The 25635-nt window shown below is 40.9% G+C and overlaps 2 protein-coding genes across 3 annotated transcripts; one reads left to right on the forward strand and one right to left on the reverse strand.

Annotated features, from left to right (window-relative positions):
* The first annotated feature begins 6634 nt into the window (after window positions 1-6634).
* cd9r (CD9 molecule related) lies at window positions 6635-14066 on the forward strand. 2 transcript variants are annotated; one of them, XM_085403262.1, is made up of 9 exons: window positions 6635-6773; window positions 7030-7141; window positions 9032-9137; window positions 9241-9338; window positions 11537-11611; window positions 11705-11806; window positions 12068-12163; window positions 12276-12359; window positions 12618-14066. In XM_085403262.1, the coding sequence occupies exons 2-9, from the start codon at window positions 7076-7078 to the stop codon at window positions 12822-12824; spliced, it is 834 nt and encodes a 277-aa protein (XP_085259388.1). In that variant the 5' UTR covers window positions 6635-6773; window positions 7030-7075; the 3' UTR covers window positions 12825-14066. The 2 variants fall into 2 exon arrangements, with proteins under 2 accessions (XP_085259388.1, XP_085259389.1); XM_085403263.1 differs by having other exon boundaries at window positions 13425-14066.
* Window positions 14067-14240: 174 nt separating this feature from the next.
* Window positions 14241-25371, reverse strand: LOC146671089 (uncharacterized). Its single transcript, XM_085403261.1, has 14 exons — window positions 24864-25371; window positions 24363-24518; window positions 24067-24185; window positions 22352-22523; window positions 22122-22240; window positions 20309-21968; window positions 19934-20044; window positions 19512-19687; window positions 19286-19377; window positions 17925-18058; window positions 17633-17813; window positions 16763-16892; window positions 16567-16627; window positions 14241-14827 (listed from the first exon to the last, which is right to left on the reverse strand). Exons 1-14 carry the CDS (start codon window positions 25369-25371, stop codon window positions 14808-14810), a joined length of 3639 nt encoding a protein of 1212 aa, XP_085259387.1. The 3' UTR covers window positions 14241-14807.
* Window positions 25372-25635: the final 264 nt, after the last annotated feature.

Genomic DNA, 25635 nt, shown 5'->3' on the forward strand with positions numbered 1-25635 from the left:
ACAGAGGTTAATAACAGATATGATTCAATGCAGAGAGGTCTGTTAATACATAGTGAGCAAGAAAGGTGACTGGAAAGGAAAAACTCAATGCATCATGGGAATCCCCCGGCAGCCTACGTCTATTGCAGCATAACTAAGGGAGGATTCAGGGTCACCTGGTCCAGCCCTAACTATATGCTTTAGCAAAAAGGAAAGTTTTAAGCCTAATCTTGAAAGTAGAGATAGTGTCTGTCTCCTGAATCCAAACTGGAAGCTGGTTCCACAGAAGAGGGGCCTGAAAACTGAAGGCTCTCCCTCCCATTCTACTTTTAAATACTCTAGGAACAACAAGTAGGCCTGCAGAGCGAGAGCGAAGTGCTCTAATAGGGTGATATGGTACTACAAGGTCATTAAGATAAGATGGGGCCTGATTATTTAAGACCTTGTATGTGAGGAGCAGGATTTTGAATTCAATTCTGGATTTAACAGGAAGCCAATGAAGGGAAGCCAAAACAGGAGAAATATGCTCTCTCTTTCTAGTCCCTGTCAGGACTCTTGCTGCAGCATTTTGGATTAGCTGAAGGCTTTTCAGTGAGTTTTTTGGACATCCTGATAATAATGAATTACAGTAGTCCAGCCTGGAAGTAATAAATGCATGAACTAGTTTTTCAGCGTCACTCTGAGACAGGATATTTCTAATTTTAGAGATGTTGCGCAAATGGAAGAACACAGTCTTACATATTTGTTTAATATGTGCATTGAAGGACATGTCCTGGTCAAAAATGACTCCAAGGTTCCTCACAGCGTTACTGGAGGCCAAGGTAATGCCATCCAGAGTAAGAATCTGGTTAGATACCATATTTCTAGGCCTTTCAGGGCCGAGTACAATAACCTCAGTTTGATCTGAATTAAGAAGCAGAAAGTTAGCGGCCATCCAGGTCTTTATGTCTTTAAGACATTCCTGCAGTTTAACTAATTGGTGTGTGTTATCTGGCTTCATGGACAGATAGAGCTGGGTGTCATCCGCATAGCAGTGAAAATGTATGTCTTCTAATGATACTGCCTAAGGGAAGCATGTATAGTGTAAACAGAATTGGTCCTAGCACTGAACCCTGTGGAACTCCATAATTAACCTCAGTGTGTGAAGAGGACTCTCCATTTACATGAACAAATTGGAGTCTATTAGATAGATATGATACAAACCACTGCAGTGCAGTACCTGTAATACCTACAGCATGTTCTAATCGCTCTAATAGGATATTATGGTCGACAGTATCGAATGCTGCACTAAGGTCTAGCAGGACAAGCACAGAGATGAGTCCACTGTCAGAGGCCATAAGAAGATCATTTGTAACCTTCACTAAAGCTGTTTCTGTGCTGTGATGAGCTCTGAAACCTGACTGAAACTCTTCAAATAAACCATTCCTCTGCAGATGATCTGTTAGCTGTTTGACAACTACTCTTTCAAGGATTTTTGATATGAAAGGAAGGTTGGAGAGAAATCACTACTTAGAGCTGGGCGATAGAACGATAACGATATGTATCGCGATATAACTTTTACTCGATAGAGAAATTAAGCTATCGCGATAGACCTCGCCGCTCTTGTCCTCTTAAAAAAAAAAAAAAAAAAAAGGTCAGCCAATCCAAATCAAGTAGCGCAGAGCCGAACCAATCACAGCCGCAGTGTCACGTCGCGTCACTTGTTATGTACAGCACAAGTGCCAAGCCGCACGTGTGTTTGTTTGGGAAGCAGCCAGCGGGTAATGGAGCCAGCGCATAATGGAGGAAATGAGTGTGCCGACTAGAAAAATCAACCGAGCGTGACCGAAGAGAAAACAGATGATGGTTCCAACGCCGGAGAGATTGTCGAACGGAAGAGCCATAGAAGTTCCGTAGTTTGAAGGTATTTCGGCTATTTCAAGTCTGACAAAAAACAGAGTAGCGTGCACTGTAAATTGTGCCGAAAGCAAGTCTGGAAATACAATAAACTGGTGCATGCGTCACACTGTGCGCCGCGTTATTGTTTCGGTGAAATGAATTTCTACAATACTGTTACTGTTAATTCTACTCTCTGCAGTGTTTAAATGCTTACACATACACACAGTTACTGTCCGTCCACACATACGACTCGGTTCTGCTTCTATGCCGCAGCTTTGTTTACTTTTTCCCACCGAGGTTTCTAGACTTCTGATTGGCCAACATTTCTGCACGGTTAGGAATCTAGCGCCACCTGCTGCTTTGGCATGTTCATAGCAGCGTTTTCCTTCATTTCTCCCTTTATGTGCGGACGGGATTATTTTTTAAAACGAAAACGGAAAATCTCCGTTTTCAAAAATACCCGTGTACGTGTGGACGTAGCCTCAGTCTCTGACTGGAAGCGCTAATTCGTCATTCGGCTTTTGTCAGACTAAAGTAACTGTTAAAACTGTTTGAAAAGCTAAGCTATACAACAAGGAGAGATTGAGAATTTCCTTTTAGTTCTCAGTTTATTTGATACTGACAAAAGTTAGTCAGTTTTGTCTGTTCTTCTGTAAAACAAACTAAGATTTATTTTTAGAATTAATACTTTGTTTCTAAGTGGAATTGACAATTTAGTCTGTTTCGTTTGTTCTATTTTGAAACTTAAACGCTTTAGCGGCTGCCTTTTGTGTAGTTTGCAATATTTGCCTTTATTTATCTGAAAAAGTCTCATGTTCCTTAAGTACATCTACCCTGTTGAACTTATTATGGGAAATAAATATTTAAATAAAAACAAGCTTCTGATTATTTCACATTTTACTTGTGAGCAACGGCACATTTAAATCTTACAAATATAGTTATTTGGCTTATATCGTGATAGATATCGTTATCGCCTGAAATGAAAAAAACACATCGTGATATGAAAAAATCTCATATCGCCCAGCTCTAGTGAAAAGACTAAAGCGCGAGGTGTCAGGTAAAGGTGATGAGTGTCTCAGCACATACAACAGGATAGAATTAAATTATGTTAAAGGATCCACCAGCTCATTCACGTTTGATTTGTGTGACGTCATTAAGTGTGCAGGAGCTAGTAGCAGCTGGAGAGCATATGATGTGTGGGTCTGAAATCACCCTATGATATGCTCCAGTCATGTTTATTGGAGCCCCTCCTGGGGCAAACACATCCATACATACACAGCAGGTCAGTGGTGCTCCTGGGAAAATGTGGTAGGTTGGACAGGAGTAGGATGGCAGTCACATGTCCCGGAAGGCCTGCAAGGAATAGTAATTCAAAGGGTTTATTCTGTTTTTCATAACCCTGTCACCATCTTCTTAGGTCCATGGAATATACTGCCTAAAGCCGAGAGCCCGGGAGGCGTATTCTATCTGGTAATCGGGGTGGACGTGTCAGGAACAGATTCGTTTGGGGTAATTAGGGTACACTTAGTTTACCCCAAAGCCTGAGTTGCACTTAAAAACTCAATGACAAATCTAACTGATAAACTAATAATCTCGGCACCAAACACGATAGGGCAAGCAGAGAATGCCAATTCATTTATGCCAAAACAAGATAACTATACATGTTTCAAGTTTTCTAAAGATAATGTAAAGTACCAGGTGGGAGAAATCGACCCTACTTGGTGTGCCGTCACACCCACCGGAAGAACCACGAATAATGTGAGTGACCCGAGCACATTAATTAGAACATGGACAAGAAGTGGGTTGTATTATTATTGTGGGCAAAGCACCCTTTTGGTTCGTGTCCCAATGGGAAGCGTAGGGACCCCGGAGCGGTCGTTCCGGTGTTCCAGTGTCCATTGAGGAACTTAGATGCCATAGAGTGGGCTGAGGAGTGATACAACACGAGGTGTGGTGACATTTCTTTTGGAATGTCAAAAGAGGGAATGTGGAGATACAGAAATTCTTTCATTGCTGCCATATAATCTGTATCATTATAATTGCATTAATAACATTCTTTACAGCATTATTTCATTTAATATTTCTTACAGTATTGATATTGCATTTGAGGATCCTTTTATTATGTTTACTTTTATTACAGGTACAGCCAGAAGTATTTTATACACATTGCATAAATATTTGTGCTCATTCAGAGTTGTTGCATTAGTCTACAGAGGGTCTCAAGCTCTGTCTGGCTTAGTGCATAAAAGGATAACTGCAATGCATGCTTACAGTACATATAATACATATAATCTAGGAATGTATCCGGCCTGAGGCCTTAACTCATTTGATGTCTTACTATATTTTATTCTACTTGGTAACAGACGATCAGAGTCAATAATTAGCCTCAGAGACCCTGAGGGCTTGAAGTTTATTACCTTGTATGGAAGGTGTTATCGAAAAGAGAAGTTCTATGTCTGCTTATAGCTATTAAAAATGTACGATTAACGGTGACTAATGTCACGGGGGGGGGGGGGGGGGGGGCGTGTACCCCACTGCTTTATAAGTATCCACAACATGTATTTTGGTCAGAGGACTAGTGATGTGCGATACCACTGATTTCCTTTCCGATCCGATACCAAGTAATATTCAGGGTGGTATCGACGATACTGATCCGATACCGATACTTTGTACAAAACGGATTTTATTTATTGTATCTCAAATTATAGCGTCATAATGATTACAGGACATCAGAATACCTTCTTCTTATCACTTAATAATGCAGAGTTCATCATATAGAAATAAAAAAACTAAAGTTGTGTGCTATTTGAACACCTTGCCTGCCTGGAGGACTAAAGGACTCCGTGAGAGACTCTCACCCTAGCAGCACCTGTCCCTCTCCTCCTCTTCAGTTCGCCTCAACATACGCTCGTCATATTTTGTGATATGATTTACTCTGAGGTGTTTGACAAGGTTAGTGATGTTGCCACAACCATACATGCCAACCCTCCCGATTTTTCCGGGAGAATCCCACCTTTCTCCAGATTTTCCACCCGGACAACAAAGTTGAAAAACCATATCGCAGAATTCATAGCGCGGCCCAGCCAATTCCAGTTTCCAACAATGACGGCAGCGACTTAGTTTTAATATCACTCTTATTTCTCTTTCTGGGTCGCAAAAAAACTTTTAACATATTTTCAGGTGAGAATGTAGCTGTGTAAACTTCAAATATCTGAGCCGACCGACACATCGTCTTCAAACCCCCGCGGTCTTTCACCACTCGGGTTAAACATGATGTACAAGTCACTTTGATAACTTAAAAATGTTCTTGTTTGGCTTTTTCAGTGTTTTATTTGTTCGTGAGTAAATCGGTTTGGCTGAGATTAAAGTTATTAGATTAGATTAAATTAAATTAAACTTTATTATTCCCTCGGGAGGGTTCCTCCGGGGTTTTCACACAGCTGAATAAACGTCAAACAGAAAACTGATTAAACAGAAGAGTTTACGTCAGTGTCCGGTTATATTTTAGACAGCAAGGAGCAGACGGCAGAGTTTCACTCCACCGAGGGAGCTCGTGACGTACTACCCGGCTTTCTTTAGACCGCGAAGGCCGGTCCTCAGGTGGAAGCAGCCTCTGAATTTGGACACCCCCGCTGTTTCCGGGCCGGCCAATAATAACGGTGACATTTAACGTATTTTATCCGATAAATAAACCCTGTAAAATATATTTATCCGCCCAAACAGCCCTTTTGAATGTCTCCCTAATTCTGAGGTCTCAAGGTTGGCAAGTATGGCCACAACACCTCACTTTTTTTGCCACATTTATTGCAAACCACGGCTCAGCTGTTTGTGGAGGTAAAATACATCCGCACAATTACGCTCAGCCATTGTTGTGAGTGCGCACGCCAAGGGGCTGCGAGACATTTATACAGCCGTATTTCGCACATGACTATGAAAGGCGGAAGAGGAAGTAGTTCCTTTGAATGTAGGCAATCCGAATGTTATAGTTTCTTTCCACTGTGTTCCTGTTAATGATAAACTACAAATTTACTCTAAATTACTAAAATATCGATATTTTAATGTGAGAATCGATTCTAGAACATAAATGATTGGTATCGGAGGAATCGATATTTCAGGATCGATCCGCACATCACTAGTATTTTGGTCAGAGGACATATGCTGATGTTTTCTCGCGTGTGTTAATAAACTCATCGTTTGATTGCACTTTTCTGGGGCTTCCGTGGTTTGTGACACTGCTCTACATTGATCGATTTCGCGTCTTTCATGTCCTCTTTAATGAAGCAGGTTGAGATTTCTTTAGACTGGCATATGTTACATTTGTCCTAATCTTTAATCTTTATTACTGGATAACTGAGAACTGACACGGGTGGCATAAAGCAATAAAATCTGGAGAACACAATTGTCAGATATTTGGTATTATTTTTGTATTTTGCTGTGTGCACAGAACGGAAGCCACACGTGTGCTGTGTGGGACTCCTCCCCACCCAAAAAAAACAAGAAAAAAAAAAGAAATAAGAAAGATTATAACTGTAATAGACAAAAAAAAGCTTAGATCCCTATTCTTCGTGTTTTTTTTATGTTTATGCAAAATTAGAACATTTTAAATGACGCAAACAGTCACGGTCTGTTTGCTGGTATGCGTAAATCACACTTTCGCTGTCGTTTTAACTCTCGTTTCTCCCTAAGTTTCCTTTTCTTTCTTCTTCTTCTAAAACAGATCCGTTGCTGCGCCTTCTCATGGGTCAAAGCATGTGTCACTCACGTGGTTTGCCCAATGAGAAGACCGAGCGAGGACGAAGAGGCGGAGCGTGACGCAGATCGAGTCTTGGAAAACCACACGCAGCAGCGTTCAAGATTTAGTTGTTTCGTTTCCCACCTGCTGAGCTGACCGATCAGGCAGACAAACATCGATAAAGGTATTGATCGATTGGTTTGGGAGATGATTTCGCAGCGAGCGTTTCTGCCACGCTGTGATCTATTTGAAATCAAAAAGACTACTAAACCTTTTAAACGCAATACTGGCTGCTTAATGCGCATTAACGGATTAAATAGAGTGAAATAGTAGAAACTAACACAGCAGCACAGAAAACGTTTGTATTGTATTTTTAAATGCGCATAATCTGCCAGGCCTGCTCGGAGTGGTGAGGGAATTCTGCTTTTTGCACTTTACAGACTTTCACCGTGTGTCCAGCTCAACGATCCGCTGATCATCATCATCATGGCTCTGGATGGATGTGGCTTGTTCTGCAAATATATCCTCATCATTTTCAACATCATCTTCGCGGTAAGTCCGGCTCGATTTTAATACTGCGTGGTTAATTACGGGAGGGTAGAGGGAAAGGCCAAGCATGGCTTTCGTTTTCTTTCGCCTGTTTTGTGATCAATTCTTGAGATAAACGGGCAGAAAAAAGGCGTTTGTTTTTTTACATGAAGGATTAAAAGTTGTAATTTTGCGATGAAACAGGGGTGTTGTGCCAAAAAGTGGTTTCTGGTATTTGCCAAACAATTTGAACTTCTATTAATGAACTGTTGGACTCTAATCTGTAAAACACATTTCAAGTTGCAATAAATATAACAATAGTTCTCCAAAGATATTACAGGTGGTCTGGACTGGAATGGTTACAATGTGGGTACAATAAAAGAGTCTTACAGATACTTACAAAACAGGTCATTTATTTTATTTATAATCCCATAAATCACATTGGCTACAGTTAGTTTACTGATATAAGCAAAGACATTACACAAAATTAAAAAAAACAACCCACGTAGAAACGTAGACTGTTTTGCACACGATCACTTTTTGGAACAACACCAGGTTTCCTTGTGGTTTCGTTTCTTAGGATACCAAGAGAGGTTACTTTCATTTTCAGGAATCACCTTTACCATCAGTGTAAACTGTGTGCTTGGCACATCTATAAGCTGATAGGAACCCAACAGTATTTAATTTTTGAAATATATATATATATATATATATATATATATATATATATATATGTATGTGTGTGTGTGTGTGTGTGTGTGTGTGTGTATATTAATAGTCACAAAAATAACAAAATAGGAGTTGTATGGGATGGGATCAAATTAAGACCCACCAATTCATTTTTGTTCTTAGCTATTTAGTGGGATTTCAGAAATGTGAGGTTAAATTGTACAGACTCTTTAAAATAAGGCAGTATCTCCGATGAGTGGAAGAAGAATAAAGCCGTCTGAAAAGAAGAAGTGAAAACTTTCCTAAACAGCATGAACAATGCTGCCGCGGATAGATGATTACCCTTCACACCTCGGTGTTTTGTGCAGCAACTGAGAAACCAAATGCCACCACGTCAGAGTCTTAGCTTACACTATACTTCAAAGTCCATAATAGACTTTGAATCATGTAGTCCCCACTAAGGCTCCTCAAAAGCTGGTATGTCCTCAATCTCAGCTTTCACCTGTTTCTTTCTGACCCTCCTCCACCTCGTCTCCTGACACCACTTCCAGAGTTGTGAGTAAAATCCTGTCGGCCTCATTTAGCCATCACATCGTTCTGTGACCAAACAAGACCTGAAACATGTTTCTATGAAACACGATATGTAAATTATATGTAATAAATGTAAATATTTAAAAATAAAATCTTTTGAGTGCCGGACAAAAAGACTGATACAACATGGTATCACTGCGACATTTTCAACTTCTTTAATTCTATAAACTCTGTCTTATTGCAACATTTGTAGCAGGTTTCAGTGCCAGTGTTGGTATGCTTGACAATCAAAAAAACAAAGTGAGAGAACTTTATGGTATTGGATAAAATACTAAATAATACTTTATACTATAATACTAAATGGTTTAACTTTTCTATTTTAACTGTTCTTCTTGGTTCTGTATGACATCAACGAGAGCAAAATCCTTAATGTGGTCATCACAGCATCAGTCCCGCCCACATCCCGTGTAAATGTTATGCTTGCGAGGGACAGCCAATCAGAAGAAAGCTGTCTTAAATGCCTGAAATGCCAATTTCTTGGTTGTTTGTCCCCTCTGCCAGCTGTTCTGCACAGTGTGAAAAACACTCATCTGTCACACAGCATGGTTTATAAATATAGACCCTAAAAACCTATATTTCAGTAACCAGATGTGAAAGTAACCAAGAATGTTGTTCATTACACTTTTGTCCTGGTTTTATTTCCTCATGTGACAGGTGGTGGGGTTTGCCTTCCTTGGACTTGGTTTGTGGTTGAGGTTCAGCGACAACACAAGAGCGATCTTCCATGTGGAGGAATTAAGCTCCAGCGCATTTGTTATGGGTCGGTGCATTTATTAGGTCGAAGAATCACGATGGTACAGTTTGCTCCGATGCATATTTAACAGACAGAAACGGCCCTCTTTCCCGCTCTGTTTTGTTAACAGGTGTGACTGTGCTGATCGCTCTCGGGGCAGTGATGCTGTTTGTGGTGATGTTTGGAGACTACGGTGCCTGCAACGAGAAGAGATGCGCTCTGCAAGTGGTGAGTTGTTTTGATGGGTAATGCATGTTGGCTTACAGTCTCACTTTTCCGTAAAGATGGGTGTCAGACCAGCTGTTTCCTGTGCTGTGAACACAAAACCCTGTGTCGCACAGTGGTTACACCTTTTAACTGTTATGGGAAAGTTTTAGGTTGCTTTTTAGGTTTAGTCAGAGAAACCAAAACAAAAATGTGTTAGTAACGTTTAGTATACCCCTAGTAATCCCATTTGGTCTCGTTTCTTAGGAGTCATTAAATAAAAAAAAAAATAAAATAAAATAAAAAAAACCGCCCTGAACAAGAAGTGCCCTGCAAAGACATGTTCAGAACAAGCTTAAATACCCCGCTGCTTCCTGGAGGACTCCTTTATTCATTAACTTTATGGCAAATTTTAACGTTACTGTTCAGGCTTTTATCTGTGTTTAACAGGAAGACGGTGAAACGTTTTAAAACCACCCCAGTGCCAGCATCAGAGGTTAAGGTGAATGCTGGAAATGGTGCTTAAATGTTAGAGCACATGCATCACCTACATGCTGGTGCAAATGGTAAAATCTGTGTAAAGTCGTTATTCAGATCAGATCCTTGATTCTAACGTGTACATCAAGTTCAACAAGTTGTTACAACATAATTTCTGTGGAACCACAGAGACAAGTCAGAGTGCCAGAGGAAAGTAATTAATAAGCTGCTCTCCGAGTACTCAGTCTTCTCCATTCATCGATGACACAATGAAACAGGAAGGAAGGAAGGACGGCTATTTACAGAGCTTCTGCTCCCCCCATCAGTCAAATAGTCAAAGATGATATGAGATACAAGGCAGGTTAACATCATGTGGCATACTAAGTGTTAAAAGCCGACTTTGTTTAAAGTCAAACAAAAGCCGAGCGTAGCATTGTGGTAAAAACCAAAAGCTTTGTTTTTATTGATGCTACTGTCATTATTGGTTCTGTTTATATAGTTGGTTCCCCATTGATTCCCCTTATTGCTGCCAGATCAGTAAGCCTACTAAGGTTTTTAGCATGAGTGCAAATATTTTATCCTATCTGAGTCTAAACACAGTGTAGAAATAGTGCAGAAAGGTTGGCGTGTGTCTCTGGTCTGCAGGAGCTGCACGGCTAAAAGTTTAGAGATTTGCAATGCAAAACTGTCCCAACCCCACCAATCAGACAAGGTCTTCGCGCAACTGCATTGAATTGTGCAATTCCATTCTTGGATCATGCACTAGAATATCATGACTTTAAATATTAAAAGAGGTTTATAATTGTTAGCCTCAATGACCGAAGTTAGGAACTTCAAGAAAGCTAGCTAATTGCTTTCTTTTAAAGACAGAAGGCCAACATATGGATAAGAAAGTTTGGCCAGCTGGATAAAAGAAAAGAATCTGGTCGTTTATTTCTTTTAACCACCCAAAAGACCACACTGCTCCATCTTTTGGTTTAGATTGGTATTACATCAAAAGTACAGCACAGCTCGAGCTCAACTTAAGTTGATGTCTCTTCAACACAACATGCAGATGTTTTGCACATAAAGTTGCAGAATTTGTTTCTTCACATCTTGCTGAAAGCTGTAGTTACTTTTGGGAGGTCTGAAACACAGGAGTGTGCAAGCACCTTTTGAGCATCTTATATGATGCAGAGGTTTTTGAACCACTTAAACATTTGGCCTTTTGATTCAGACCTTTATCCAGGTTCAGATACACAGAACATTTGATTGCATCGTGTGAAGTGTATTGCCCAGTTGGCCTTGACAGAGGATATTTTGTAACTTTGTGTGTAATCACGCTGACGAAACAGGCAACTGGCAATAATCACACAGTGACCTCTCAGTTTTCTTGGCTGTTTTTTTCCCCTTTGCTGTGCAAATGTACGGTGTCCTAACTGTAAATTACATCCTCGGGTCAAGCCCTCTTGGTTTTTAAGGATGTTAAAGTTAAAGGAAATTAATGGATGTCCAGTACCAGTTAAATGTTTTGCTCTGAAATCTTCAGGCTGTATCAAACCTGCAGGAAGAATCCCAGATGCAAGGAAGGGATAGGGAATTTGAACATTTAGTCAAGCTTGAAACAGGTCCTTGTTAGAATTTACTGCAATGTTAAGCCTCGTCTTCTCTTGATGCACCCACATAAAACTGGAAAAGCTGTTTCACTTCCTGTTCCTATGTGTTTAAAAGTGTTTAAGTTAACAGAGTTCTTCCTGTCCCTTCAGTTCTCCGCCCTTCTGGCCATACTGGCTACACTGGTAGTTGTTGTTGGAGTGCTTGTCAACATTAAAAGCAATGAGGTGAGAGAAAATACTGATAAAAGGGATGAAAATCAATTAATGTGTCCAGTATGTCCTGACCATAAGATTGTGTTTTGATCTCTCATGTTAAAGGTTGGACTCAGGTTTGCCGAGTTCTATACTAGCTTGTATACTATCTATGTGGCCAATCAAGACCCAGGAATTGCTGTCACACTCACCTTCATCCACAACACTGTACGTATATAAGCTGCTGTTTTTCATTTTTACCTAATACTAAATTTTAACTCTTACTTCCTGTATACTCAAGTCTTTTCTGCTTTATGCATACAAGTTATATGGCTGATACACACCGAGAAGACGTCACTGTCAGCTGTTTCCATCAATTCCTGTGGAAGCAGTAAAGGTGTTTAGTTTCTCCACAGGGCTGCGCAGGGTAGTGTTTAAGACTTGTTTTTTGCCTCCCTTCACCTCTTCCTTCATCTGCCTGCTTTGCAGCTTCACTGCTGTGGATTAACTGGCGTCTCCATAATAGAGCTCGTTAAGCAGACCTGCCCCGAACCAGATGGGTTTTTTGAACGCATCAAGATGGATGTAAGTTGGTGCCAATAAATGAAGCCGTTTACAGTGGTCCTGCCACCACTGCTTTACCTCTTTCACTCAGCTGTACTGTACTAGATGCTCAGTTTGTTCGGTCTTCCTGCAGAGCTGTCCTGGCGTCATTGCAGATGTCTTTATCGGTAAAGCACCAATGATGATGGGCATCTTCGTTGGAACTGGAGTGCTCCTGGTAGGCAAATAATGCATGTTTACTTTGCAACAAGTAAAGCTTCAAATGAGTTGGCAAATGCTACAAATAGTAGGGAAGAAGATAGCACAGTCTGTTGTTCCTGTTACTATTAGTCTATACACAGTACTAAAGGTTCTATATTGTTGTTCATGTCAATGGCCATACATTAATCACTTTGCACTCTTCTCTCTTAAATACTTCTTTCCCCTCCCTTTTCGAACTTTTTCTTCTCATTTTATTTCCCCAATCATTCCAAAGTTCATTGCTCTGATTTGCAGCATTACCCTCAGCAGAAAGATCGTTTCTGCCTCAACACCTCAGTACATTATCCTGACTCAGACCACTTCTACTCAGGCTAACTTTCTGCCAGCTCAGCATGAAGTAGTCACCAGCACACATGCTGACCAGGAGCCGGTCTTTTTCACTCCTCTCAGCGCAGCCAACATCCCTGTGGCTTATGCTTAGTGCACTCTTCATTCTCACTGCGCTTTTCTCGCCATTTTGATTTTACTCCACATTGCTTTAGTGTGAATTACACATACTCTATCTGCTGCTCTCAGCATTGTCTCAAATTTTTATCATTAGCAGTTATAGGAGAAATCCAACCTAACACACACACGACTCAGCTTACAGTTGACAGGTTTGACAGCAGATCACAGCATTTAGCAAATGAGTTTTCACATTTTTAAATCACCAAAGTTGCTTCATCTGCAGAAGGATTGACATTTGCTGGCAAAACAGTATAAGAAACCCTCTGGCGCTCTGAATATTCCCTCCACCACTAGTCAACTCTTCAATCTTTACTTTAGTGCCTTTAAACACACACGGCCAGTATATCAACAGGGTTGGATTTGTCCTGTTTGTTTCGACTTCTCTCTCACACTTTCTCAAACACTTCTGTAGCTGCGTGCTATCTGATTGCTGTGGCTGGAAGGTCTAGCCTCCTTCACACTCTTTCACCTGTTGCTGGTTCAGTTCTTGGGATGATGTAGTGGGTTGGTCATTGCATAGCTCTTTATCCCATCCCTGCTCTTTACTTGCCCTCCTCCTTTGTCTGCACAACAGATGATGGCCATGGTCTGCGCCATAGTTCTCCTGAACCAGCTCAAGAATGCCCATCAGGAGAGGACAGTGTACTACTCAAATGTGTACTAAGAGGCGGATTAGGGTTTTACACCCTTAACCACTTCCTGTCAAAGGCCACTGCTTTACATACAAGCAGCACATCAGTGTTTACATATTTTCCTTTAGCTATGATTACATTACTTCAGAACCATATTTTGATTAAAAGGTGTTTTTTTAGACATTTAGCTTAATAAATCCTGTAACATGTGCACTAACCTGACAGGCCTCTAGATTATTGTGGCCAAACCCAGCCATGAGAACACATTAACAAATTCAGCTGGTAAAACATGAATTTTATTTTTTTTTAAAACATTTTTTCTCCTGAAAAGTTACGCTGTTTATTTATGAATGAGTATTAGGGCCACGTTAAAGGGGGAAGAGAAACAACGTGGCCATGAGCATACGGACGCTGAAGGTGCAGAAAGATGCATCTGGTTAAAATGAAATAGCTTGAGATGGACCGATGCAAGGACATTTATGGTCACACTTATGCAGTACAGATGTTGTACCAAAAAAAACACAAGTTTCATCAGCTTAACTCAATGAGGCAGTCTATAGAATAAAAAAAAAAAAAAAAGAAAATCTCCACATTTTCATCATTATTATTATTAATTTTGAGAATCGTTCCCCCTTCATGTGACCCTAAAACTAATAGTTTGTGTCTGTTGCACACAGTAAAAGTCACTGGATATGGTGAGTCATGACTGTTAAAAGGGAGTCAGTGTATCATCTTTGTTATAGTAGAGGTCCAATTACAGCAAGGTGTAGCATGGTGGGTGTCATCGCTCTAATGTGAGCTTCAATTTCACATTACTTTTTAGTGGCTGTATACTAGAGTATTGTTAAGAAGTGCATTCCTTTTAGATTTCTGGTAGAGGTTGCAGAGGGCCAAAGAGCAGGTCAAAAAACAAGAACAGCAAAAAAGACAGCCAGGTACCCGAGAGGTTCAGTTTTAGGTCAAACTGTTTAAACATTCCAGACTCAATGCTTCAGAAGACTTGTTTCTGTAAAAGCTTAAAAGCTTTCATCCTGAGAAAAGGGAAAAAAAAAATAAGCTCACATTTCATTCCTTTGTATTTTGCTTGTTAACATTTTTTTTTTTTTTTTTTTTTTTTTTAAATGACACAATGTTAACCGTCTTGCTGATAAAATAAATAAATAAATTTCAAAGGCTAAATGCCTCCAGTTGTCTGTCACTTGTTTTCTTGCCCTGTACTACTTATTTGTACTATTTAGTTATAGAAGCAAAACCTCCAGAGACACTCGTTTCCATTAAGCGACAAAAATCAAGTTGCACTTGTGTAATACTCTTTATTTCGTTGCTTACACACCAGTGTTTGGACCTGTGGAGGAAAAAAAAATGTTAATGTAGTCATTTCACGTAATAAATGAGAAACACTGAGCACTTTATTAGGAACACTGGGTAGCTGTGTGAAACCTGACCAGGTGGTTTCTGTGAATGGAAACTCCAGTAATATGAGCTCCAAGGATAATTTATGTAGCTACATTACTGATCACACCATGCTTTACAACTTTAAGTTTATCGCAGAATGACAGCGGAGCAGGAAATCATGCCACCCTCCACTTTTTGTATTTAACCTCTTTTATATTTAAAAAAAAAAAAAAAAAACAAAACTGGTAAGGCTTCTGGCTTTGGTGTAATGTCTCAGAATTGTACTTTTGGCTCGTTTAACCACCAAATAACCAGCGCAACGACCCATCTGGGTATTGTTACTGCATGTGGTTTGCAACAACAATGGCAGCAAGGTCACAAACCCCTCACGGATCAAACAGAAAACTTTGCAATGTGTTAGAACAGGAAGTACATAATGTGCAAGTCTGCATCATTGTGATTTCAGCAGACTAGAATCTGAAAGCATTTCCCATCCTCTTAGTTTTTTTGGATATTAACTAAGGGTTTGAGAAAAATATTACATTTAAAATGGGGCGATCGTGGCTCAAGAGTTTGGAGTTCGCCTTGTAATCGGAAGTTGCCTACTGGTGGTGGTCAGAGGGCCCGGTGGCGCCAGTGTCCGGCAGCCTCGCCTCTGTCAGTGCGCCCCAGGGTGGCTGTGGCTACAATGTAGCTTGCCATCACCAGTGCGTGAATGGGTGTGTGAATGGGTGGATGACTGGATGTGTAAAGTGCTTTGGGGTCCTTAGGGACTAGTAAAGCGCTATATAAATACAGGCCATTTACCATTAAAAATGACAGATTTCTGCCATTTCCCCCCCACTTTGTTATGTTTTCACAGAGTGAAAAATGATTTGATACACAAACTTAGGCAACATCAGTAATCGGCTGTAAACCCTCTGGCGTCAACGACTGCTGAAGCTCAAGGAAACTGACAAAAAAAAAAAACCCAAAAAAACTTAAGAAATTTTACATTTGGCTTCAGATGCTTTCAGGTCCTGTTTGTTTTTGAAACTTTCTGCCTCAGGTAGTGAAAAGTGTTGAGACCAACTTCCCCGTTTAGGCACATTCTTTTATTTACCGGGTTCACGTGTTTAGTTATCGCCCATCAGTACCCAGCGGTGCCTTGGCCTTTGTAGTTTAAGAAGTGCCGTTCAGGTTGAGCATTAGACTGAATCTCAATGGAACGTCGAGTTCCTTTAGCGCTACATATACACAGTCATGCTACAACACGGCCTCCACCACACTGAACAAGTGATTCTTTAGAGCTCGTTCTTCGCTTCAAGTTCATCATTCTTTCCAAAGAAGGCGTTTATTTAGATGCGATGAGCTAAGTCTCACCTGGCCCCTCTGTTTTTGACTATTACCACATTACACAACGTAAATGTCAACTTGCGTCATCATGTTCTGAGGTTTTCCTGCACATTTGTTAGCAAATTTTCAACCACTGAATCCTTATCGCTTCATCGTCTACTTGGGTGACGTATAGAATGAAAAGTTAGAAAACCTTGTTTATCTAGAAGTCTGCAGATATCAGATTTTATTAACGAGTGTTTAAATTAAAACAATTTTCAGTCAGGAATCAAAACTTTTCAAAATTGGAACAAGTATTTTTATACTTTTAAATGAACAAGCTGCCCAGTGTTTCATTTCTCTTTATGGTCTTACCTTCGAGGCATCTTAGGGTGCAGTCATCAGAGCACAATTCTGTCAGGCACAAGAAGTGGATCTGAGTGAGGAGGGAAAGAAAAACCAAAAACAATAGCATTACTATCCGAGTTCACTTATCTGCACTGGGCCTGAACATGAATGTAACTTATACACAAACAGCTGTTTACTTGTGTGCATCTTAGGTGTGAAATACCTCTGGGTCTTCTCGGAGGGAGCCCCCTTTAGTCATGTGTGGTGGAAGAGAGAGGAAGCTGTAAATTGCGATCTTCCGGACCTGCAAGTCCGAGGTCGGAAGCATCTGCAAAACCCCCAGGCTGCTGCAGCTGAACGACATAACAGTGACATGCCTTTACAACCAAAGACTGACCAACAACTGGCATTAAAGAAGCCCCCTTCTTTAATGTTGGAGATTTGTGGCTGCAAGGTTGCCTTCACACAGAGTCAGCAGTAATTTTGGCAAGACAACGCAAATCTTCATTAAAAAGATCATGGCGGCTTTAAAATCAAAGCAGTACAAACATCCACACACTGTGTTACTAAGTAATGCCCACCTGACTGAGTTTGAATTGTGGAAAGTGGAATTTGTGACACGAGGCTTTAGTAAAAATCCACCAATCATTTCCTCCAAGATGGTTAAGATTTTTGTTTTGTTTTTTTCTTTGCATATTTTGCGGGTTTCACGCAGCTTTCAGGAACAGGTTTTAACCTCATACTCATCTACTTGCAGAGGCATGACTGGCATCTATTAGTGCACTAATTGATTAGCAAGCTTTGCAAAGTCAATGGCATTTCTTAAATTGCTGGCACAGCTATCAAATTTACAATTAAAATGGCCGTTTATACTGTTAAACACGTGTCCTTTAACATGAACAACCACAGAGAAACTGTTTTGCAATTAACTAGAAAATTAGTACTTACTAATACAACTACAGTTTCATGCAGTGTGTCCATATCCCCGAGCACACTAAACCACTGATCATGTTAAATGGTTACTGGGGCAGCCAGCAATATGAACAACAAGACCATCTGTGAGGACGTCATTTTCCTCCTTGTATAAACATACCCATCATAAACAAGAATCCCACTGGGATATGGAGCGTCAGTGTAAGCCAGGCAGGAGTGAACCAGCAGCACAAGTGTGGACTCTGAGGGGTCCTTCAGGCTAACCTCCACATAAACTGTTCTGCCCTGCAAGATGCTGAGAGGGAGGTGAGCTTCAGGGTGGTAGCTGGTGAAAGACTCATCTGCAGGGAAAAAGAAAAACGCTTTAATAAAGTGTTTAAGAATACTCTGCCTACTGGCTCCACGCTATGATCTGGTGCTTGAACAGAACACAGATGTTAAAGAAAAATTACCTTCGGCAATTCTCAGTTGCACAGTGACAGCGGCTGGTGTTGGCTGTGAGAGAGGAAGAGGAGGCTGTTCATCCATCACATGAAACTTCACTTCACCTGGAGAATCTGCTGAGGAGCTACATCCCACCATAAACCTGTGGAGGGAAGGAGACTGACACATACGAATTTTTTTGAAACAATACACATTTGAAAAGCAGCTGTTGATCAAAGCACTGCTTAAAGAACAAAAACAAAATGAAAGAGAACATAATGGAAACAAGAACAAGCTGAGGATGAAGCCTTGATGGCGCACTTGTGAGATTAGAAAGCCTTTTACAAGATCCTGGTATCTTATTTACCTAAAGGCAGCTGGTTTGGTGTCAAACTGTGCACCACACAAGAAGCAAGTGACTATGTAAATACAGAAGCCGTGGAAAAACATTTACCACCACAGAGAAAATACAGAATGGCCACTGTGCAGTGGGCCAGGTACATAATTCAGTTGTGAAGATCTAATATTTATGAGATTTTGATGAGTGTCATAACAGCTGGGGGAGGCATCTTTTCTGAGCAGCTGAGACTAAGTCATTTTCATCTTTCACTTCCTATTGAACCAATCGACAGCTGAGAGTTTTAAATAGGGATGAGAAATGATATAAAACGAGGTACTTCTCTTTCATGTTGCAATTTGTCATTAAAGGAAATATAGTTAAAAATATCAATGTGTTGGAATCAGCACCCTCCATCTGTCAGCTGAAAGTGAACAGTTTAAAGATTGGACGATTGTCATGGCATCAAAAATGGTGGACATGGATTAAAGCTGAAAACACTTTGCCTCCATGTTGGACACCTGTGGACAAATAGCAAGTACTTTTTTTTTTTTTAAATTTCCCCACAAAACACTGGTTGAGAAAGATTGAACACATTTGCTCAAACTGTTGACAAACCACAGAACAATGACTTTGCTTTTCCTCACTTCCTGTTATAAATCACCAAAAAGTAAAAAATATTTCCCAAACAAAAAAGGTAAACTTTCGTACAAGTAGGAAAAACTTGATTCATTTCGATAATTGTAGCTCATGAAAGTCAAAGTCCAGATAGAATCCAGTATAGCATTATCAAGGTATTTCAAGTTACTATTCAAACAGTTTAAATATTGTATCCTTGTCCAAGCACACAAGCAGGGTCATGTTGAGGTCAAATCAGAAGTCTGACAACCTTCAGACAAACGGGAGTATAAACCACAGAAGGATTTTGCAGAAACGGCGAATATTTAAGAGAAAACAATCTTTCCTGCTACAGCTGAATGCTTAAAGCTAAGTACTACAAGGCTGCTGGCAATTGTTACAAAAGCAAGTTTCCTGTAAACAGCAGTGACATACCTTAAAGGAGAACTTTCATGTGCAGAATTGCCGTTTTGGTAAGGATGTAAACCTCGAACTTCCAAAAGATGAACCACCGTCTCGCCAAGCATCTATCAAATATATATATATATATTTTAAAAAGTTTTAATTTATTCTGCAACAGTGGCGTGTGTTTGTCCATTTTTCCTTCTTTTTGGGGGGTGGGGGGGTCTACATGATGTGATAACATAGGAATGTGCCTTACATGTTTGTTTACTCCGCAGCCATCCAGAGGTACAATGTAGATGTCAAGATCAGGGGTCAACCTCTGCAGCGTGCAGGAAGCATTAATGTCCTCAGGGGAATGAGCCGGAGGGGCAACTGTGGGCTGTACTACAGAGTCAGGCACCGCAAAGACGCAGTACTGTCCCACTGTACAGCCTGCCGACACACATACAGAGTGGGAAATAATTATTGGATCCCCTGCTAACTACAAGAAACATTGTGCCGCTGTGCTTGCAAACAAGGATCTCACCACCAAGCACCAAGTCATGTTTTGCTTGGGGATCAAATACTTATTTAAGGCTTCAAGCCTGAGAGTCGTTGCATTAGTCATTTGCTTTCCCCCTTTACAGTCGTCATCCTTTTAGACAAGTGTTTACAAGCTTTGTATTGTGTGAGACTTACCCTTCACAGTGTTTGAACAGCAGCCTAAAGAGTTACTGCAATCAGTATCTGACACAGATCCAAGGCCGCAGGGTGAGGCGGAGGGCGTGTACGTGTGGGCCTCGAGGTAATCTGAGAGGAAAGCAAACAAAACAAGGAGAACTTCTTATGGATGACTCAGCAGCATGAGATGGAAAATATGCAATACAGGTGTGTAATTACAGCCACAACATTAGGCCGAGGGTTTCCTGCCCCCTTGTGGTGGTGATCTGAAGTCAAAACACTGGTTTTCTGTTTAAGCACAACATTTCAGTGCAGTCAAACTAAAACTGTAAGACCAAACATTTAAACTGCAAGGCATTCAAGATTGATAAACCCTTAAATGTGATCATTTACCTCTCACTTTGTCTAGATTCTCTTTCGCATCTTCATCAGGTTTCTCAGATTGCTCATTATGGTGCTGCTGAGTAATATAATGTGAATATAAACTATGGAAAGGATTGTGCAGTGGCGGAGGGATGTTAAAATATCCTGCCATCATGCCATAGTCAAAGTCTGAGGGAAGCTGAGATTTAGCAGATTTGTTTTCAGAGTTTATGCTGCCTGTAGGATGGAGCTCGTTGCCTTCGGGCACTTTAGATGGGTAGTATAGATAATAGAAAGGACTATGCATCCAGTTATGAAAACCATACACTGATTGTGCAGGTGGAGTCAGATGTTGAGCCGGAGCAGAAGGTGCTTGAAGAAGATGGGGTGAAGCTGGAGAAACTTGGTTTCCAGGTCTGTAATACATCTGAGAGTAATGATAATAAGGGTGGTAGTAGTACTGGTAAGGATTTAGTTGATTGATGAATGATTGAGTGTGAGGAGGGCGTTGTTGAGGCTCAAGTCTATGATGGGGACCTTGTGAGACTGGAGGCAGCACTGCAGGAGACACCGATGCAGAGCGACTTGCATCATTGTGCTCCAAATGTACTTTAGCAGACAAATTAGGATGTTTGATCTGCTCTGTGCTATATTTTTCAAAGTTCTTGTGTGCTTTTATGTAGGCATTCATGTTGTGCTCATTTACTGGAAGAATTTGTGAAGGAGGAAGTGGTGAGGAATTCGACAAGTTTGTTTCTCCAGGCATGTCGGGATGTGATGGAACCAGTCTTTCAGCCTCAACCCTTGAAATATGTGGAAAGTAATAGTAGTAAAGATATGGGTTTAGAAGGTGAGGAGCATGAGTTTCAAGGGTTTTGTCAACCAATTTAGCATTTTCCGGTTGGGCGTAGGGATAAAAGGTAGTCTCTGACACAGGTGGAGGGAACTGGTCCGAGGTGACTTTCCTGATGCTCTTAGACTGTTCAACATTGGGGGCCAAAGCTGAAAATTCATGTTTACGCAAGTGAGCTGAAGAGATTTCGTGAGAAACATCCAGACCTGAATCAGGGTTTTGAGGTTTGCCAGAAAGGGGGATTTTGGGGTGATGGTAGTAGTGGTAGTATGGATTGAAATCGTGTCTCAGAGGCTGGAAATGCGGCGCTTCGAGCTGAGCTGGAAAGCCTGTAGGTGTGACACTGTGCTTCTCAGAGAACGCCAAAAAAGGAGTTTCTTGATTTTTTCTTCTTTCTGGGTTCTCCCGACGTAAATCTTCCATTTCTTCAACGAGTGACGGAGGACTGTCATACGGCTCCCAGAAAGGCATCTGGTAGACGTAGTAGGGTTGATAATCTGGCTGGAAATCAACAGGAGGGTGAAGCTGAGAGCTAGAAGTCGGCTCAGGAGTCAAAGATGCTGGAGTAGGAGAATCATATGAAGCATGTACTTTAGGACTGGCATAATTATGGTGATATGTAGGGTGAGGATAGTACGGTGGAGCCAGGTAGAAAGGAGGGGCCCATGGAAAAGGCTCCTGAGCCCCTAACATAGGTTCTTCTGCCCCCCTGGTTAGATGAGCTGGGCTGTTGACCAGAGGCTGAGTGTTAACGGAGAGCTCTTCAGGAGAAGACATGGGGCAGGCAAGTGTGAAGATTTCCTTGCCTATCTGGAGAGGAAGTATATATTTTCCATCCTGGAGGAGGAAAAAACAAAAACATTAAAAGACCACAGGAAATGACAATATGCACATGTAGTAATCATCAGATACGATGATTATGCTGGAGAACCAGATGGGCTAAAGAGTCTTGTCTAGTCTGTCTTGTGTATAGTATGCTCTGAAGTTCACCTTTTCTGTGATGCCACATGTAATAAACGGAGCAGCAATTACAGTATCTGCATCTTGCTTAGCCAAAGTGTAGCCACACTGCTCAGCCAACAGAGCTAGAGGGGTCCAATCTCCTCTCACTGCAGACAGAAGAGAAATAAAAGTTCATATTTGATTCAACATATGAGGGCAAAAGGCTAAACTATTATCTAAATTAAGTTTGATGCCAATAGAAAGAAAGGGGAGCCTACCATTTACTCTCTGCTTCTCCAAAGGAGTCGATTCATGTACTTTGACAGTCATCCCATGTGAAGAGCAGCAGAGGGAGGATAGCCCCACAGTGTGAGGGCTGATCTGAGAGACTGGACAGGACATCTTGACCGGGGTTCCCCTCCATAGCAGGGGCAGCACATAACTGCCATCCTGAATAAAAGCAGAGAGCATTTATACCACCCTTGGCTAAAAACACCCCACCTTAGACCATACATGCTCAGGATTTTAAAAGAAACATTTGCCAGATTCAAAGATTATTTAACGTGAATGTACAACTCATCTGATCAGTCAAAAGGAGGAAGGTTTTACAAAAAACTCAGTTTTTTTTCTAAATAACAACAATTAGCCCAGTTTTGGACATTTTTCATATAATTTGACACTTAAAACTGTATCAATGCAGCCATAAACAAACACACTACATTATTTTTTGTAGTTTTGGCTGTTTTGCCTCTCTGGCTTTAAAAGGGGGAAAAAAAAAAAAAAAACCATGTGATTGAAGTGTAAACTTTACTAAAAAATTGCATTAACTCCTTAGGAATAACAGTCATTTTTATACACAGTCCAACATTTTTCAGAGGTTCCACATAAACTGCTTAGACTTGGGGACAGCAGAAACTTTACAAGTGGAAAAATCAATAATCTGGTGCAGTGTTAAAAAGAATGACTGCATTGACTGGCTCAGCTGCAACAACGGGCCTGGAAGACCACAGAAGACAACTAAAGTGCATGATGACAGAATTATTTCCATGGTTAAGAAAACCAACTGCACAACATCTAAGCAACTCAAGAACACTCTGGAGGAAGCAGACGGGTCATTGTCAAAGTCTAAAACAAAGAGAAAAGAGTTTATGACAAGACAAAACCTAGTAATACAAACACAACAACATGGCCACATTAGGCTTTGTCATAAGACATCTAAAGAGCCTGCACAGTTATGCAAAAAACAACCTTTAGACCCATCAAACCAAGAACTCGTACCAGAATGATGGGAAGAGGAAAAATGGCTTGTGATCTGAAGCACGCCACATCATCTGTCAAACACGGTGGAGATAATGTGGCACAAATTTTGTTCAGACAGAAAAAAAATAAAAAATAAATAAAAAAATCCAACTACCAGGAAATATTTACAGCTTCTTTTGAGAAGAGCAAATATTAATTTAAATGTTTTGTTTTTTTTCAAATCTGGATGCGTGTACCACTGTGCATGCAGCAAAACTGTGGAAGAGTTTGAATGCAGAGTTGAAGCAATGCCAGAACAAAGAAGTTCAAAAAGGAGTTATAAAGATATGATTTTCATGAGAAACAGATGTTGTATTTAAGTGAATGTCTGTTTAGTACGTTTGTTAGTCGTACTTATTCTGATTTTCCTATCAACATTCCAAAACTGGAGGTATTTTGCTTAGATGCGTGAAAGTTATAGAGTTTCATAAAGAAAATGTAAACGATCATTTAAATTTCACATATTTTAATAACAGAATATGTACTCTGTTTAAATCACTTTCTGTGTAATTTTTGAGTTATACTGCTAAACTGATTGGACAGCTCACAGTGCACAACACAGACATCACATCTAGATCGTGTAACTTAATTTACTGTGGTGGCGTCTGAAGGCAAAGTTACAAAAACTGTTTCAATTTTTTTTTTAAGAAACGTAAAAAATTAAAATCTAAGTGTAGCACACAGACACACGCACCTTTTGAATGACATGACAAGCGTAATATGGAACCATCAAACGGAGGTCTCTCCATGTGGTCTGAAGAGTATAACCACACTGTGGTGGTAGCTGGGACAGAGGCACCGATGATTCATTCGCTGGGACACAAATAGACGACACAAAATCTTAATTTTACTAATATTAAGAAACTGTTTGGGTTTCCCAAGAGAAACCTTAAAAAAAAGAAGAAAAGAAAAAAAGAAACACTGCAATATAGTGCAAGTATAAAATCCAGGCTACTGGAGCGCATAGACATGCAGAAGGTGTAGCATCACCTCGGTCCAGCAAGAGCTGTGCAGCTCGTCTCCTCCTGACAGTGAGGGTCATGCCGTCCTCCTCACACTCCACCACAGGGAGCAGCCTCTGCCAGCTCTCCACTGTGCTGCTGACCCGGTGACCCCTGAGCCTTGTCTGGCTTCCCAGAGACCGGACTGGTAAACAAAAACAAACCACCTCTGAGAATATGGTGTTAGTGTGAGGATTATACAGAATGTAAAGTGTGTGTGCGTGAGTGAAAGAGGGGGAAATTGGGAGTTTCATGTAGCAAACTAATGGATAAGAAAACTGGACACAAAATGCCTCTTATAGTGAAAAGATTCGTTTTAGTGGTAGAATAGTTTCTAATCATCATGAGGGATTAAAATGTACCAACTACTTTATAAAAATGACTAAAATTATCAAACTGGTTTCGTTAGGGGAGTATTAAAGTAGCAAAGTAAAACGCAAGCACAGTGAGGAGGAGCCTGGGGTCAGGTGAGTTCAGGACAGTGGCTTACCTGAAGCAGAGGACTCTGATTGGTAGTCGAGAGTTGGGACGTTTGGCTCCAGCTGGCCAGCGATGACAAACTTGCCGTAAACTACGTGCTTAATTTTCCCCTCTCTGCAGTCTCCATATGAATAAACCGGCTCGTCCTCGGCTTGCCTGGGGTTGTGACGGTCACTGACACCTGTAGGACCCGAAGAAGACGCCATTTTGGGTCTTAGTCTCTTCTCGGGCTTTTCTTCGGGGCTGCTGCTGGGTTTCTCTTTCCTGCTGTGGAGGTCGTCAGAGTTTAGGAGGTCTTCTGCGCGCCTTGAGCCGAGGTCCAACCGCTCTCCGACGTCAGGGCCGGAGGAATGACTGCTGCTGCTTTCCGTAGTTAAATGACCTTTGCTGTCATCAGGAGGAGAATTCGATTGGAAGGAGGACGCAGTAGGCTCACACCGGCTTACTAGAGGCAAAGCGATTGTTGTGATGGTGTAAATAAGCACAACACCGAAGTATCCTTTATGTTTGAAATGCATTGCCAATACGCGTTTTTGTCTTTGCACCAAAACACTGGGACGGAATGAAGGGCGGCAGTGTTTTTGTAGACTTCCTGTCAACGCACCTGGTCACTTAATTAGCCTTAATTGGCAAAGAGGCACGCGCTCTTACCCGTTACTGTCCCAAGTGTTTATGTTGGCGCTGTTAGCATCCAGCTGCTAATCTAATACCTTTTCCGTCTAGTTATATAGCGTGTGGGATATTATCAATTTAGCATACTACTAGTTAGTCTTATTTATATA

The sequence above is a fragment of the Rhamphochromis longiceps genome, linkage group LG4, assembly GCF_057381845.1.
Source record: "Rhamphochromis longiceps isolate RC_006_pf linkage group LG4, R_longiceps_female_GT1.1, whole genome shotgun sequence".
NCBI lineage: Eukaryota > Metazoa > Chordata > Actinopteri > Cichliformes > Cichlidae > Rhamphochromis > Rhamphochromis longiceps.